Source organism: Zalophus californianus, chromosome 4 (genome assembly GCF_009762305.2).
Source record: "Zalophus californianus isolate mZalCal1 chromosome 4, mZalCal1.pri.v2, whole genome shotgun sequence".
Lineage (NCBI taxonomy): Eukaryota > Metazoa > Chordata > Mammalia > Carnivora > Otariidae > Zalophus > Zalophus californianus.
In genome coordinates this window covers 55194822-55213894 of record NC_045598.1, presented here as the reverse complement: position 1 = coordinate 55213894, position 19073 = coordinate 55194822, and the positions used below count along the sequence as shown (strand labels likewise).

The 19073-nt window shown below is 36.9% G+C and overlaps 1 protein-coding gene across 3 annotated transcripts in view; it reads right to left on the bottom strand.

Moving 5' to 3' along the window:
• Positions 1–19073, bottom strand: part of IL23R (interleukin 23 receptor) — a 56079-nt gene that overhangs the window by 12390 nt on the left and 24616 nt on the right. For all 3 annotated transcript variants that reach the window (XM_027577879.2, XM_027577884.2, XM_027577881.2), the window contains 2 exons: positions 16127–16272; positions 10166–10322 (listed from right to left, as the gene is read on the bottom strand). In XM_027577879.2, coding sequence (XP_027433680.2) covers positions 10166–10322; positions 16127–16272 — 303 coding nt within the window. The remainder of the gene's footprint in view (positions 1–10165; positions 10323–16126; positions 16273–19073) is intronic.

The window sequence follows — 19073 nt, the reverse complement described above, 5'->3', positions numbered from 1 at the left end:
ATAGTATTTCCAAGTGTTTTGACACAGAAAAGCATTCACAAACGCAGAATGATGTGCACACACACAGAAACTTTATAACTAAAAAACATTTATGTCTTTCAGCTCTAATCATCAGTATGTTGCCTAATGTGCTAGAAAAATCTCATGATATTTTCATTATTAATTTAATATCTATGTTGCTATATCCATAATGAGACAATTCTGTCCCTGCTTGTTTCCCTCACAGCACATACCTGAGTATACTCAGAAACTCAAATTATCTCTAATTTGGTAAGAATTTTTATACATCTTATACAAACTGGTATTAGACTTTAGAATTAGTCTTGCCAAAGACAGTGCATTTAAACGAAGTTAGTTTTTAAACAAAAAAATGTAGTCTCCTATTCTTGAACAAGACTAGAAACATATAACATAACTACATTCTGTACCCTATCAAATGCCAGCCTATTTTAATCAAATCTGCTCAAAAGTGCTTGGTTTTAGTCATAATGTATTTCATCTGTTTCTGAGGGATGATACCAAATCCGTCTCCTGAGTCTTTCACTCTATGCCTATACCATGGGGCAAAGTGTATTTTATTATTCTTTTTAAGTGACCATTCATTGAGTACTGAATATTCTCCAGGTAATATACTAGACTTTACATGCTTTCTCTCAATTAATCCTTACAACAACCTAATCAGGCAGAAAATATTATTGTCCTCATTTCACGGATGAAGAAACAAAGGTGTAAAAAGGATAGATGACGTAACCGAAGTCACCTAGGTAGCGGTCAAAGAGTGAAAATTCCCATCCAGTCCTGATGCATAGTTTGTGCTGGTCACTGGCTCCATTAATTAATAACCTCACTTCCACAGCAGGATGGCTCTGGATGGGGCAGCTCAGTCAGTCCTGCAACAGCTGCCCCCATGCTGAGACTTACCCATCGCTCCTCTGGGGGCTGGCCACGGTTTGTTAGAGCTGCTTGGCCTTTTAAGACTCCAGCCCACACCACAATGGGCTCTGGTTGGGCTGACCCATGCAGCACGGATTCCTAGAATCTTCCAGCCTACAGTTATTTCCCTTCTGAAAGCCAACTATTTTCTTTGATTATACAAGCAAGGCACACTAATTGTAGGATGCTTTTGAAAAGTATGGAAGAGTATGGAGAAGAAAGTACAATTTTATATTTGTCCACAGACTAGAAGCAATCATTTTTAAAAAAATATTTAACAGTCTTTTGTGTATCTCTGTACCCTAGTGAAGATCATTCTCTTTACTAAGTGTTGTGTCTTGTTTTTTCTTTCTTTCAATATTGTCATGAACATTTCCTCATTTTATTAAAAATTGTTCAAAACTGTCACACTAGTAACGATATGATATTTCATCATGTTTGTACTGTATTTATTCAGTCATTGCCCTGTTGAGAAACTGTCTGGCTTGGTGGTTTCAAACGCCATCTTTGGATTCAGACAAAACTCACTTCAAATCCTGGCTCCACCACCTGGAGTTGCATGGTTCTGGGTAAGTTGATTAACCCCTCTGTGACCAGTGTCTTCATTTGTAAAACGGGATAATAACAGTACTTCACCCCTGAGATCTATGGGATAGTTCATATCAAGCACTTAGTACCATGCCTTACACAATTTGGAAGCTTAATAAGCATTAGCTATTGCTATTATTGGACTTCTAGATTGTTTCCAAATTCTTATTATATAATTAGTTTTTGGATAAATATCATTGTACATAAATCTTTTTCCCATATCTCTCCTTATTTCCTTTTTTTTTTAAAAGATTTTATTTATTTGTCAGAGAGAGAGAGAGAGAGCACAAGCGGGGCAAGCTGCAGGCAGAGGGAGAAGCATCCCCACTGAGCAAGGAGCCCGATGTGGGACTCAATCCCAGGACCCTGAGATCATGACCTGAGTGGAAGGCGATGCTTAACCGACTGAGCCATCCAGGCGTCTCTCTTTTTATTTCCTAAGGCTAGATTTCTGTTAGTGGAATTACTGGTCCAAAGGGTATGGACATTTATAAGTCTTCTTGACTTATTTTTGCCTTTGCCAATCTTGGTGTCAAAGCCATGCTACCTGAGGCCTATATCTTAAAGGCTTTGACCAGAGCTGACACAAGAAACTTTCTAGACCCTTCTTTCAGTAGGTTCTAGATATAAGAGGTATCATATTAATAGAGACAATGGGTGTTTTTCAAATTATTTTTCTTAAAACACAAACATCTCCTTTTGTGTTCTCGCTTTCTAATCTTCTTCTTCTAATAATCTCAGCTGTTTCACAGTGTTTACATGCTATTTCCCCAGGCCAGTTTAGGTCTAGGGTTGGAATTCAGCATTATTGGGCTAAGGGTAAGGATAAGGATTTGACACTAGTCTGAGTCAGTTGACAAAGCAGAAGACCTATCAGAAGACCTATTTGATAGGCAGACCTAACAAATAGGCACCAGAAGCCCAAGGCAGGGAAAATCATATGTCAGAGCAAACTCATTACCACACCTAGAAAAATAAGTCAAACGATGAATCATTTAATGAGTTACAGTCTCATCCTTGTGTATTAAGGATAGGAGAATGTGCTTAGATGTATTCAAGGGATTATCTTCATGCTAATGTTCCTAGGCTCTAAGTACTTGGTATGTATAGGGAGAAGAAGGTAAGAAAGAGAAATATATGTATTGTGATCACATGTTTAAAGAAAAAGATTAAGAAGAGGAAAAAGTAAAAAGCAGCGGCAAACACAGGAAATTTTCCTAAGTGACATGGAATACACAGAGGCAGGGGTCTGATGTCAACGTGTAACAGAACTCTATGTGCAGGAATGGGCAGCTTCCAAGTCTTACTCAGTAGCTTAAGATTCTTCAAAAGTGCAACCTTGCTCTCAAGCATAGATTGTGCCTATTCCTGAGTCTGAATAGTCTAGTGGACATTTATCCTTTTTTAGTTGCCCAGCACCAGGATGTACTTCTTTGCGGGCATCCTAAAATAGGTAAGAAGCAGGTAAGGCTTCCCACTGTGGAAGCCTCAATGGAACAAAGACTCCCTCTCCCCATTGCCAGCAAGTAGCTATAAGCAGATGATCTAAACCTACCCGATCAGATGCTTTCCTCCCTGCACTGGCACAGAACACTCAGCTCCAGGAAATTTCTTATAGCAGCATCTATGTTCAGGGTCTGGTAACAGTAACACCATGGGGAGTTCAGGCAGGGCACAGCTCAGGCAATGGCCGTGTGCCAGCTGCAGGGTCCTCACCAGATTTTTCATGTGCTGCAGTTTTGGCTGTGGTTCTGGCTCCTGCTCTCCCTTGTATCCTATTTAGTACCATTTGCCCACTCTCCTACTGATTTCTAGCTATCTTTCCAACAATTCCTTTTCTGTTAAGAGAATCAATTTATTTATTATTATTATTATTTATTTATTTATTTTGGCTGGCATCAAATCACGATGACTAGTAAAAATTGCAGTAATAGGTGGTGGAGTTAGATAGGTGAGGAGATGTGGTAGGACAAATAGTGATCTTCCCACCTCCCCCAAAATGTCCATGTCCCAACCTTGGAACCTTTGAGTTTATATATATATTTATATAATTTATATAGCAAATATTTGTTATATTTATATTTAGCTATATTTATAATTATTTTCTGTGGTATATTAAATATAAGTAAATATATAAATTATATAATTTATATAGCAAATATACATTTATATATATTTATATAATTTATATAGCAAAAGGGACTTGAGATTGGGAAATTATCCTAGATTGTAGGGGTGGGTCCAAATGAAGTCACAAGAGTCCTTACAAGAAGAAGGCAGGAGGGTCAGAGAGAACGAGATTGGAAGACACTATGCTTCTGGCTTTGAAGACGAAAAATGGGGCCACAAGCCAAGAAATGAGGGCAGCCTTTAGAATCTGGAAAAGACGGTGAAACTGATTCTCTCCTAGAGCCTCCAGAAAGAATATAGCCTTGCTGATATCTTGACTTTAGCCCAATGATACAGATTTTAGATTTCTCACCTCCAGAATTATAAAATAGTAAATTTGTATTGTTTTAAGCCACATAGCATGTGGCTTATGTTTGTAATAACTTGCTAAAGCAGCAATAGGAAACTGATACAGAAGATTATTACTTCCTCATAGCAAAGCATAATCTTTATTCTTTATTAGTGGATATTGTGAACCTCAGAGAGATTGTAAAACTCTTATGCATCTTTTTTTTATTCTACAGAACTCTGATTCTTTATTAGGAATAGGACATGAAGAAGATTAAATAAATCCAGACGATTAAACTGATAGTATTTCAGAGAACACTGTGTGTCTGTTTAACCTGGTTTTAATAATCATGAATCTATACATTTATAATCCAACTCAATGTGAATGAATCAGAAACCCCTAATTACAAGTAACGGAATTTTTGAAAAAGTACAGTTCTGTGTACCAGCCTCTAATCTGCGTTCTATTTAATATCACTTATATTTAGTTCCATTGACATAACTTTTGTTTTTTTTTCCTCTTGTAGTCCCTAAAAGTTCTGAAAAATTAATGAGACTCTTTAAGGAGTCATTAGTAATGCACCAACCAATGGTGTTGTGTGAGAACAAAACACGGTGTGGTTTAATATCTTGCTCATACTTGCTTTCCTCTGGAGAATTGTCAAAAAAAGAATAATATGATTTCTCTGGGAAACTTTCCTACTTCAAGTAGCAATTCAAGCAAGTTAATTAATCATTATGAAATAAGACTGCCCTTCCCTCAGGCCTCTGACTTGTCATTAAAGGGATTATGGAGGCTGTGCCTTTCCTTCATTGCGAAGAGACTTTATACAGCAGAGTTGGACAACACTCTTGCTCAAAAGTCATCTGTTCACCTTTTTTTTTTTTTAATCAGTATTATTGAATTTAGGGAACTGACTTTCACATTTTCAGTGTTGGCTTTCTACACTCACAGATTATCTTTTCCCCTTTGGGGCTCTTTCTGTACTGCTTAAAGACCCCAGGAATTTTTTATAGTGACTTTCCAGGTTGGTGGTCTAGAACCTCCAACTTCAGCAGCCCTCAGTGGTTCTCAGAGCTTCAACCGAAGCTTCACATCCAGAGGCAGGGCAGGGTCTGGGCAGAGGGGATAACGTGGGACATGATGGTTCACCGGCGCAATGGTCCTGCATCCTGTGCTTCTGGGGATCCTGGGCTGCCCAGGTGGGCTGGGGTGCTCAGTAACTCAGGAAGCAGTGGGCAGGAGGAAGAGGAAGCAGAGAGGTGACCAGATAGTACTAGAGATAATGGCCTGAAATTCTCATGTACCCACTCTGCTCTGACCCCCAAAACCACTATTACTAAGGCAATAGCTTGGGCCATCAGGTCTCCCCGTTTCTGTCCACGTTTCCTGCCCACACCCTACGTCATTTTTCATGACACTTCTCTCTCTTAAAGGGTGTGTCTAAGCCCTAGAGCGGTGGTCCTTACAGTTTACTGCAGAAGTATCACTTGGCTAGAGGCTCAGCAATCTGCATTTTAAACTCGTACCCAAGCATTTCCAGTGCAGATCGTCCACAGACTCCACTCTAAGAAGCACTGCCTTCTAGACACTTTATTGGACCAGGACCAGCTGGAAAAACACATGATGAATTGCCTGTGGAGGTCCTGTCTTTAAGAGAACCACTTTTTCCACCTGTACTTTGTCTTTATCTCAGGCTGCTCCACCCTAGTCCCTGTTCTCCAGGTTCCTGGAGTCCTGTGGCTTCATTTTCATTGCCATAACACAAACCTACTTCCCCATCTTGTATTCAGGCCAGTATAGAATTAGCCAATAGCATCCTGTGGTTCCCTCTTTTCTCATGTATTTGCATTTTCATAACAAACGTTACATTAAAAGTGAACTTCTCCTGGCATTGTCTTATTTTTAGCTAACGTGTAGAGGAGGATTTGGTTCAGTGGCTGAGGGGAGGAGGTTGGCACAGGACCCTCTTAGGTCTCTTAGGAAGACCAGCAAAGCTATAGTGCAGGTGCTGGAATTGTACAGGATGAGTTACGCCCTGGCTTCACTGTTACCAGCTTTATAATGTTTGGCAAAACTGCTTAACTTCCCTGGGCCTCATCTTCATCTGTACAATTGGAATAAAACTTTTATAGGGCTTTGGTGCTGAGTAAAGGACAATTCATATGTAAAATGCTTACCACAGTACCAAACACATGGTAAGCATCCAATAAATGTTACCTATTATCTATTTATATTATATTATTTATATTTATATATTTTATAGATAATAAAGTATATGTATTATATATGATTTATATTTATATCTTATAATTCACATATACTATATATATGAATTATATAATATATGTTATATTATACTATTTTATTTTCTATTATTTGCATACACAATTTATTACCAGGACAAAAAATATGCATCTCCAATCTAGAGAAACTTCTCCTGTGTGTTTGCTAAAGCCTGATATTATATTCTGAGGTTTATTTATTTCTTTTTTAGTATAAGACTTTGCTTTCCATTGAAGTCCAAATACTCAGGGTGCCTGGGTGGCTCAGTTGGTTAAGTGTCTGCCTTCAGCTCAGGTCATGATCCCGGGGTCCTGGGATGGAGCCCCACATGGAGCCCTCGCATATGGCTCCTTGCTCAGCAGGGAGCCTGCTTCTCCCTCTCCCTCTGTCTGCTGCTCCCCCTGCTTGTGCTCTCTCCCTCTGTCAAATAAATAAATAAAATCTTAAAAAAAAATAAAGTCCAAATACTCTAAGGAAGGAAAAGAAAATAAGGCTAATAAATCATTTAACTCTTACTATAAATGAGTTTTTTTTTTTTTTTTTTTGGAGACTAGGTTTTTAAAGACCAAGGAAAGCGATACAGAAGAATGCTGGGGGGTTTGCAGGACAAGCCATATCTACTGCATGATTTGCCCTGCAGTACCATCTCAGCATAATTTTGAAAACACATTGGTTTGAGATAAATAGCCTCAGTGATAACATACATAAGGATTTTAGAAAGTAAAATAGCAAATTCCTGCATGGAAGGATCATTATTGCCTAAGCTGTCTTTCTTCATAAATAAATGAACCTTTAATTAGTGGGAAAATTGGCTGGTCAAAAAGCCCCATTATCAAACAGGTTCGTTAATTAAAGTATTATAGAAATTGTATCGTTTAATTTTTTCAATTGTGAAGCAATTCAAACTTCAGTTGTGAGGTTTGATTCTTACTGCTTTTATTTGTAAGGTATTTGTAATGCTGTGTAATTTATTTTTTTATGATTATTTTTGCTGTCTTCTCTAGAAGTCAGAGATCTTTGTCTCCTTTGTTCACGGAGATTCTGCAAGTACATAGCAAGTGGCTGGTGCATCGTAGAGGTTATTTGAATATTTCATGAATGACTAAACGAACGACTGTCTTTTCTTAGATATCTTTTTAAAAAGCAATTAATATTAAAGATTTATTAAAAAGCAATTTGGCAACTTGCATCAAGCATCTTAAAATGTGTTTAAGTCTTGATTCAATAAAATCTAAACACGTAAGGAGAGTTTATATAAAGAGCTATTCCAAGAAGATTATTGATAATGGAAAAAATGGAATAACCTAGATATTGTTGAAATAGGGAAAGGAGTCAATGTATTATAGTACATCCATACACTGTGTGGCCATTAAATAGATTTTTTAACTTAACAAGGGAGACTAAGTAAGAAAATCAGGATATAAAACAATATATACACCACAACACCAATCATTTAAAAAATGACAAGAGAAAGACACATACCTATGATTTTACTTATATGTGGAATATAAAAAACACAACAAATGAACAAACAAACGTCTCTCTTAAATACAAAGAATTGGTGGTTGCCAGAGGGGAGATGGGGGGGGCGGTGGGTAAAATAGATAAAGGAATTAAGAGGTACAAACTTCCAGTTATACAGTAAATAAGTCATGGAGATGAAATTACAGCATAGGGAATATAGTAAATAATATTCTAAGGATGTTGTATGATGACAGATGGTGACTACACTTAGCATGGTGATTAATGTGTAGAATTGTTGAATCAATGCCATACGCCTGAAATTAATATATCATTGTATGTTAATTATACTTCAATAATAAAAAATATGTGCACAGGAAAAAACATTAGCTAAAAAATGTAAACAGCAGTTATTTCTAGGTTGTAGATTACAATAAATTTGCATTGCTTTTATTAACAAAAAAAGAAATTTTGAAAATATTTAATATTAGCACTTTCCCTACACATAGTCACCGTTTTTCATTTAATGTGTCTTGGAAGAAATTTGTACCAGAAGAAGTTTATGGTTCCTCTTAGCTACATATTAAATTGGATAGATGCAGGTTTTCAGGGATATTTAATTTTAACTAGCATTTTTGCCTCTTAAGTGATTTTTTTTTCCCATTAGGAAACAAAAGACTTTACATTTAGACTCATTGTACGGTGGCTGTGGTTTCTATTTTCTTCCACCTGAGATTTAGGACCTTTGCCTTTAAAGGAGAACATTTGTGGTCCTATATTTAACTTGTAGAGTATTTAATAAGCTGTTCCTTTACTTTGATGTAATGAGTTAAAGAAAGAAATTGATGAAATTGCTGAGAGCTGGTGATGACTAAGAAAACGTATGTTCTTGCTTAGGCACTATTAGTCACTAGCAATGTGCTATTTAGCAAGTCATGCCTCAGTTTTCTTATTTGTGAAATGGTGCCAAATTGACTACCAAATATGGCTGGTGTAAAGATCAGACAAGCTTATACATAGTTGTACTTTGCAAGTGGTAAGTAAATATTAGTTATGAATTTGAATCGTCTTGATAGACAATTCTAAATTTCATTTAAAAATAACTGAGTTATCAACTAAATTCTCACTGTTACAAAATGGCACCTAAAGTCCTAAGAACTTTTAGCAATATAAATTTAAGAAAGAATGTTTAATTTAAAAACTAACTTTTAAAAAGGAACTGATAGGGCGCCTGGGTGGCTCAGTCAGTTAAGCATCTGTCTTTAGCTCAGCTCATGATTCCTGGGTCCTGGGATCGAGTCCCACATCAGGCTCCCTGCTCATCAGAGAGACTCCTTCCTCCCCCTCTGCCGCTCCCCCCTTGCTTGTACTCCCTTTCTCTTGCTCTCTCTCTCAAATAAGTAAATAAAATCTTCAATAAAAAATAAAAATAAAAAGGAACTGATGGCATTGCAAATTATTCCCTTGCTGATGCATTTCTAAGATTTGGGCATTAGGGGGCGCCAAAAGAACTGTTTAGTTAGTCTGCCATTTCACTCCCTCTGTTGATGTGGCAGCCATCAACGTTTATAATGTATACCAAAGTGCTTAAAAAAAAAACTCAGTTCCCAGATGCTATATTATTATAATAAAGATGGTATTAACAATCCTGTGATTATAATTAAGTGCTTCAGCTCTGAAAAGAAAAATTTCAATCTAAGATATAAGCTCCCTACAATAGGGAGACATCATAAGGTTAATGGGAGCCATTACGGAGTATTATGATACTTATAATAGATTCACTTTGTTTGCTTACTATTGAAGTCAATTTAGCCAAGATTTTATTGAATGACATGTGTAAATGGATAGAAAATTAAACTAATCATGTTAAGAGCAGGGAAATATCTAAACAATAGGTCAGCTAGCTTTTGCTGAGAAGAGAGTTAAATAATCCCATTAACTTTCAGATTACTTTGCACACAGTAGGTTATCAATATTTATTGATATGATTTGATTTGTGTCTCTCTTAGGAGAATATATTTCATCAGAGTGGTCTAAAGAGTTTAACATAACCCTAATAATGTGTTTCAAAAGAAAGTCTTAGATAATTATATGCCTCACAGTCAGTCCAGATGCTTGTAAGAAATGCTTACTCTTGAGCACCCCCACCCACCCACTCCCTTAGGCAGGTGGACACAGACCGTCTGGGAGCTGGGACAATGAACATTCATACCAGGTGGTTTTAATTGGGTTTTATGCCCAAGAATGTTTGAGAACCATTACATAAATTGTAGTCAGCCTTAACAAAATCAAAACAAAATGACAATTTAAATGTAACCACCTGCCCAACAGTAGTTTTGTCAGTATTGTTACAAGTCAAGAAGAAAGAATATATATATATTTAGAAAAGACAGAGGTCAAAAGAAAAGCCTAAGAGATTAAATATATAAATACACTCACCTGTTTCAGCTGTTTTATGAGAAAAGGGTGAACTCCAGGGCTGCCAATACTTTTTACCTGTTTCTTGGCATCTCACTTGAAATATATAATTAATGTTTGACTCCAAGAAGAATTCTGACTGTTGCTCATATGTAAAATTGGTGTCAAATTCTTTAACCTAAAATGAATGAATAAGAACGATGAAAAATACAGTGTGCTTTGAAAACAAACAATTATTGCATTTAGACAGAAATGTATGGAGCACCTATTATGTTCCAGGCACTCCTTTGGACCCTGGGAAAACAAAGAATAGGGCACTTTATATAAAACATGACCATAAATAATCAAATACATGTTATTTAACATTAAAAGTGAAATACACATTGCTTTGTGTTTGACAGTGCTCTCAAGCTTTTAAATCTCAAGTCAAGTCCAAAATGTAATATATTCTTAATTTTGAAGTAGCTGATTTTAATGGGATGGAAGAAGTGGGGGACCTAAGAGCAATCGTTTGAATCTAGAATTTCTTTCACCCTACCCCTTCAATCTCTCTCTCTCATTCCCTCTGTAGTTGGATATTTACATCAATAATTGTTCATGAATGATGAAATAATTTCACTTTCTAGTGATGACTTTTGGAAAAAATTATTCATAAACTAAGCTGTTAAATTGGTCCTTATTGTAGACTTTTGTTGATTCTATAGAACCTATTATATATATATATATATATATATATGTTTGTGTGAGAGAGAAAATAAAACATTTAAGAATGTTGAGCGGGCGCCTGGGTGGCTCAGTTGGTTAAGCGACTGCCTTCGGCTCAGGTCATGATCCTGGAGTCCCGGGATCGAGTCCCACATCGGGCTTCCTGCTCAGCAGGGAGTCTGCTTCCCCCTCTGATCCTCTTCCGTCTCGTGCTTTCTATCTCTCGTTCTCTCTCTCTCTCAAATAAATAAATAAAATCTAAAAAAAAAAAAAAAAAAAAAAAAAAAAAAAAAAAAAAGAATGTTGAGCTATGAAAACCCAGTGGAAGATAGTCATGCACATAACTGAGGTCTAAACTTACAAATCCTTTTTTGGGGCACTATGATTTGCTATAAAACGTAATGAAAGACGACCCCTTAGCAAGCTGGTTCAAATAGGAGAGAGAAACCAGGGTATTTACGTACCTTCCGTATGTTGTGATAAGTGGATTGACTGAAAAAAAGTGAAGCACGATTGAAAATAACCACAAAATATGTCTAGAATAATGCACTTAGGCAACAACCAGGAGGAAACAGTTACTAGACACTCATGAGAAAGAAAGTTGAAACTGTAAAGATTAAAAAAAAAAAGAGCAAACTATCAACCCTACTGAGGGATTCTTCTGTGAAAACCCAATCTTAACATAAATCTTTAAAACTTTAATGTATTGAAAATGTAAAATTCATGAAAATATCTGTTTGGGGGATGTCATGCTCCATCTAAAGTACCCAGAGTTTCCATAAGCTGTGTCTCCACCCTTTGTCCTTGGAATTTTCTGCCATGTAAGTATGACGGGCAGGCATCTAGGGTCTCCTGGGATCCAGGAAAGATTTTTACTTGTAGCTGAAGTTTGACTTTCAAATGCACTCTGCTTCTGTTTGCTTCTCTTGGAAGGGAGTTGTTATTCTCTAATATGTCTCTTGCCATTACATTTATAGATCAGTCCCCTTGAAGAAGAGAAGTACACTAAAGCACAGCCAGAATTCTAAAATGGAAGAATTTTATAGAACTGTTAACAGATTTGTTTCTACCATGAGGCAAGCCAGGTGACTGATGAGGGTCTTGTAGGCACAAGATGATACCTCAAGGTATTTTCAGAGGCTAAAAAGAAACATTGAGAGAGGTAATTGAGTGCCTGTGTAGAGGGTATGATCTTGAGTACAAGAATGACTTTATTTTTAATAGCAGTTAATTTCTACTTAAAGCCTCAATTCTGAATGGAGATGAGGCATAGAAACTTATTCTCCATCAGTTTGAGATACCCTCTTCTCTTAGGGTTACATTAAGTTTCTGGGAGCATCATTGGGTGGAGGGAAGGAGAATCTCTGACTGAGTCAGGCAGTTCTCTAATCCCCACTTCCTCCAGCCCCCTACCTGGGGCAAGGCCCAGGGTGAAGGGGTCCTTCTCAGGGACCTACCACTGTCTAAACTCTTCTGGTTCCTTTTCCTAACTCCCTCTAGCCTTCCAACTTCCCCCCGCTCTCTGCCCAGTTAATCTTTACTTAGTGTTTGGTGGAGGAGGGAGGGGGGTGTTGACTGAGACACTTAGTCGTGACTAACCACAGTTCTTCCAAGTCTTGGTCTTACACCAGCATTTACACTTTTGAAATGTGAAGGTCAAAGATTTGACCCTTTGCTATCTGTGTACTGTTCTATTAGCCTTACCTGGAAAAGAAGGAATGCTTGGTTTAATGCACTCCATAAACTAAGAATCATTTTTACATTTTTAAATGGCTGTATGAGAATCATAAGAATATTTTGGGATGCATGGAAATTATATGAAATTCAAATTTCCGTTTCCAAACTTAAAATTTTACCATGCCCATTCATTTGTATATTGCCTATGGCTGCTTTCACACTACAAATGCAAAGTTGAGGAGTTGGATCAGAGACCTTATGGCCTGCAAAGCCTAAAATGTTTACTCTCTGGCCCTTGAATAAAAAGTTTGCCACTTTCTGTGCTGATAGTGCTCTTGCAAACATGGTGAATGTTTCTAAAACCCACTGAATTTTCGGTAAGAAGTATAACAAGCATCTACCCCACAAAGTGATACGGTACAAGAAGGGCAATGATTCTCTCTAGGCCCAGGGAAAGTGGCTTTATGACAGGAAATAGAGTGGCAATGGTGGGCAGATGAAGCTGATTTTTTTGGAAAACACTGAAAAGTACAAAGAAGATTGTGCGGAGACTTGAATGTGTTGAGCCCAACTGCAGATCTAAGAGAATGCTGGCTATCAAGAGATGCAAGCATTTTGAACTGGGAGGAAGGACCAAGTTCCATTTCTAAGTTTCACATTTTGTTTTATTATGAAGACAATAAAATCTTGAGGTTATGTTAAAAAAACCAAACAGGTTGCCAATACCCTAGTCGAGTTTAATTAGAGAAATGAGCCACCATTAATCCACTTACTTGAATGTGCTGCAAAGACTTTTCTGCCTTACCATCACTACTGTTGGGCACTTATTAAAGGCAAACAATAATATCAATAGCTAAGGTTTCAAATGTTATCTACATGAACTACACATTATAAAAATCAATGGAGATACAAAAAATGATTATGGAACAGCCTGCCTTTCGGGGCTTATAGTTAAAGGATGGGGAAATAGAAGAGTGAGCCGGTAAATAGATACACAACGTGGTAATGCTCCTGAGATGGGATACACGGAAGTGGGCAAGGATTGCTGGTGAAGATTATGAGCTTTATTTTTAACACAAGTTTGAGGTGCCAAAGAGAAAGTCCATGAAGATAAGCAACAAGTAGATGAATATTTTCCCTGTGGTGTCAGCCTTGCAGAATCACCTGAAGGACTGGCTGGTTCCCGTTAATACCTCAAAGTCTATGTAGCTTAGTTAAAGGGGGATGAAAAGCAACCTCAATTCAGTTATTTTAATTTTTCGGGAGGACTTCCTTTGCTCTACCAAACTTGTTGCATGGCTCTCCTGGGGGTTAAGATAAACAGTAACAACAGCTAGTATTTACTAAACTTGAACTCTATTCCAGACTCTGAGCTAACTTCTTAGATTATTTGATCGTCCCCACAACCATATGAGGTAAGTTACTGTCTTATTCCTACTTTAGATATGGGAATAATGAGGCACAGAGAAGATAAGGAACTTGCCCAAGGTTGCATAACTAGAAAGTGGCAGAACCAGGCCTTAAATTCTAGAACCCGTGCTCTTAGCCACATGGCTTTCCTGCATGGCTGCCTGTCTCTTTGAAGTAAAGAACCTCCCTCAAGTAATATCTGACGGAGGCACAGGTGAAGTAGAAGATCAAACCTGGCTTGAGGTCTTTCGAGCTATACATCCTCATTTGTGTAACGGAGCTGATACTTACCTGTCCCAAAGGATTGTTATGAACATTAGATGAAATAACAAATACTCTTCCAGCTCTTTGATTTGCCTGCTTCTGCGTTACCAAGTCTCACAATGGCCTAGTAGCACCAGCAGGGGGAGCAGAGAACAAGAGTTTGAACCAGTAAACTGTTTCTGAAAACCTATTCAGAGTTACTGATAGTGTAATTACTTTCTATTTTCTAAACATTCTCATAGCCTATAATCTCCGCCTAATTATGCCAAATAAGGGAGTTTTGTATTATCAATATCTTCCTATGATCATGACACTAAACAAAAGGCCCCAGGTGTCCTATTAGAATAAAATCCTATTGACTCAGTATCTGAGACTCAGAGCATTTCAGTTGGGTTGTTTTCAAATTTACCTAAATTCCACATTTGCAAGAAGATTGACTGTGGAGTTGTGTTTTGTTTTTATCCTGCTTGTCCCAAGCTTTAAGCACGGGCTTGCTAGGCACACAGATGCCACAACTGTTTAGTCAGTGAGTCCAGCAGGATCTTCACTTGGTAATTGACCAAATGATACAGAACATGGGCTCACATCTAAACGTAATCTAAACTGTAAAGTTCATATCACATTTCTGATTTATAAATGAATGGTGGTAAATAAACAAGTTGATGTCAGGGATTTATTTTTAGAGAACAATCTTTAAAGTATGTCATGAAATCAGTATAGTTTTACCCTCACCTTCTTGACACTCTAAACACATTGCTCTGCAGCAAAACTGATGGTTAGCATGACTCCAAAGATAAGTATTAAATATATACTTTTTTTTAACTTCCTGAAAACAGATAAAGTCAAATATGTTACATAACTCTTAATTAAACAAAGCTAGAAACTCCACTCCTTAATTAGTTTGACTAAATGGCAGTTTATTGTACTTAAAAATAATAAAATGGCATTTCTTTTAAAATACACCAAAATTGGAACTTTTTCCTCAGACTAGTGTTCTTCCATAGTTCAAATTAGTTTTTATTATAATGTTCACGGGTGCTGTCACGTGACGTGATTTCATTAATGAATCTTGTACCTATGCTTCTCCTAAGTCAATTGGTAACTTACCATTGGTATTTAAGGTTAGTTTGTCTAGACATTCACTTTTTACCTTAGCCTCATGTAAGACTGAGGCCTATATTAGTAACAAACCTTATATTTTGAGTTGCATTTTTAATTTAAAAAGAGGCTCCCATAAATCTGAAGTCCTTTTTTTTTGAAGTTATTACTGGAAATGCATTTAAATTTCAGCATGGAATGCTTACATCTTATATATCATCACTGATGTAAATTTCACTCTAGGAGGCACAGAATTACAAGGAGCCTAATAGATCACTCTTAGTTGAACACTTGTCTACTTAGCAACTTAAAAAAGGTAAGAGGACATTTTCAAGAGACATCTCTCCGTTTGGAAGCATATGGTAATGATTATTAAAACTAGAGTGGTTTAGGGCCCCTGAGTGGTTCATTCGGTTGAGCCTTGGCTCTTGGTTTTGGCTCAGGTCATGATCTCGGAGTCGTGGGATTTAGCCCCGAGTCAGGCTCGCACTCAACACAGAGTCGGCTTCAGAGTCTCTCTCTCCCTCTGCCCCTCCCCCTCTTCCTCTCTCTCTCAAATAAATAAATAAATAAAATTTAAAAAAATGAACCTAGAGTGGTTTAAGGAGCGCCTGGCTGGCTGTCAGTAGAGCATGCAACTCTTGATCTTGGGGCCATGAGTTCGAGCCCCATGTTGGACGTAGAGATTACTGAAAAAAAAAAAAAAAACCCAACAAGCTAGAGTGGTTTGAGTATCAGACAAACAGATAAAAACATGTAAAATAGATCATGTGGGTTGGCTTTTCTTTCATTCACTTACGTGCTAAAGAACAGTGGAAGTTAGCTTACCTTCCAAGTTTGGTTTGTTGTAGTCCTGTATCTCATTTCACAGGAAACCTTTTCAATTTTTGTTTGACTATGCCAGTGAATTATAGTCTTGGGCACTGTAGTATTTATATCCTCAGCCTTGGAAATGATGGATACAGAAGGTATCACTAGAAAAATAAATAAATAAATAAATACTCAGCAGTTTAAAACTTGCCTTGGGAGAGATCAGTATCTTTTCATCAATATATAGACATGTTAAAACTAAACAATTGCATGATCTAATTAACAATGAATTTTTTCTTGTTTTCTAAGCTGTTATGTAGGAGAAAACTGCTGCTGTTAAGTGAAATTCTATTCAACCTATTTTCCATTTCTTTTAAGTGGGACTCTTATAGTTCACTTTCCCCCACCCCCTATTCCCTTCTAATCCTAACTAATGAAATTCCAAAGCCTGGCTTTATTAACAAAAGAGAGTGAAAAAGAGATAAAGGAGATATCTCTTTCTTCCTGCATCTGTTTAGGGAAAAATGATGTTTTGCCTTCTAAATTTAGTTCAGAGAATCTGATTTGATAAGATATTAAATTGAGACCTTTCACAATAATATTTTTATTCTCTTGTGTCATAGGGAAACTTATATGAATAATTAAATCTATTGCTAACTTATTTTGTTATCTATTAAAATAAATCTGTACTTGAAAGTATGATTTGAACAAAGCAAGTCTCATAAGACTCTAAGGCTTTACAAATTATTGCCATGCTCTGTGATAATAATTTTCAAAAGGAAACTGAAATTCTGTTGGGTTATATTACTATCGTTTTGTTGTACTAGGAGTAATGGTGTAACTGGAATCTCTGTATTTCTAAACTGTATTAATTCTTGTACACTTGTTCTGTCTGAATAGAATGAAATCACTGGCATTTCCTATTTCTCCTATGTGCACCACAGAATGATGAAAACCTATGATTTTGTTAGATGTATTATTCAACAAAGAACTGAAGAGCCTACATATGTGTTTTTAAGAACCATTATTATAGTTTAATATTCTCTATGGATTAGTTTCCTTTTCATTTATTCTAGATGTATAAAGTATTCTTTGGGAATATGATTGTTTTATTATTAATGATTTATTATCTAAAATTATATGCCCTGGTATATGATTTATAGAGAAATTTAAAATTAAAGATTTGCTGTTTAGTAGCACAGTGCTATAATAAAATCCTTGGGCTAAAGCTAACATAGAAAGGAAGTAGTAACAAAATCTGTCTAATTAAAAAGCTTACTGTACTTAACTTTTATTATCTGAATGCCACAGTTGATTTCCTTTTGGTAGTGTAGGCTTCTTGTAATAAGGATCAGTATTCGCAGATTTCTATAGTCAGGGAAGTGTTTCCCAGGGCTCTGAGACCACTTGGGACCATTTAAGCACCCTCAGGCTAAATTACCCACCCACTCTTCTCTCTCATTCTCTGAGTCTGGCCTGCTCTTGGTAGAGTAGCACAAGCATTCCTGAGACCCTTCTGCAGAAAGAAATACTCTGGGGATGAAGCAAAAGTCTGTTTAGTCCTATGAGAAATGCAGATGGAATAGTAAGTCCTGTTTAGGATAGAGTCTTAGCACAGGGCAGGTCAATGCAATAGAGAGCTAAGCTTTTAGGTTTGCATGACCTCATATGTTTTCAAATAAACATGCTACATAATAAATACTTGACTATGTACTTTGTTAAATGACTCAAATGTTGAATGTTTGCTCTCATTGCTTAGGTTTCAAATGTTCCCATCATATCTTAGGTTTTTAAAAAACTGTCAAATCCATCATAGATGCCATGTGTTTAGTTTTCACTTGTATTGAAATGAAGAACCAGATTTATAGTTGTTTGGTATCTTCCCAAAAACATATATTTACCTACGTGAGAATTAACATTCAAAAATGGCAACTGGAAGACACTACGGGGCATTTATTTCTCCACAGGAGAAGCTGAAGCATCCCTCTCACAGTCACTTAGGCACAGTGTTACTGTACTATGAGCCCGGGACAGCCTTTCAGCACAGCCTCCCTAACTTAATTAAAGCCCAATCCTGTAGCTGTTATGTGAAAATTGTTCTCTGGAGAGTCCACTGTCCCCAGCTTCATAAAACAGTTCATTTATCTAACATGCAATGTCTCATTCTTAAAAGTGTCATAAATGAGTATAGCTCATTTATTATATAGCATGTTTATTTATCTGGTGGCTTTATTGGGTGGAACATCCTACACAATCAACCTATGTTTTTCCACCTGAGTTTCGAAGAGTCTGTTTTGAGGTTTAGAAAAGAAAAAAAAGCAGGTGGAAGAACAACTCCAAACAAGAGGCTTCCTGGTTCGCAGTGTGAGAAGTCAGATTTGGAGGTGGTGGCCAGATGAGATTTTCCCTTTGTGGGAGGCGGGGTGGTGATTAACCTTATTCGCAAGTCAGCAAGTCTGCAAGGAAATCTGGCTGTCCTCCTTACTAGCTGTGGGACCTTGAGCAAATTATTTTATCTCTTTCTTTATCTGTAAAATGGGCACAGTAGTACCATGTATGATTGTTTCCAGAATTAAGTGTGATTTGCATGCTAATTGTCTGGAACATTGTAGGCGTTTAATAAATTGATTGATGTTAGTAAGATCATAAGATCACAACGATATTAATAGCAGTAATACCACTACCAATAATTTAGTTCTAAAAAATGATATTGCCAAAATGATACAGGACACGGTAGCCTTTAAACATCATTAATCCACTGAGGGGAACCTGTTTTAAGAAAAGGACTTTTTATGGCATCCTACCTCAAATGGTAAATTTACAAAAACATGTGCACCATGGTCAAGAGAACTATACATGGAGGAATATATCATCATAGTCAGCAGTGTTTGTTTTCAAATCCAATATTCAGAGCATAAGGACAGACTTTTAGGCCAATCCTGTTAGCTGGAATAGTTGAATTTGG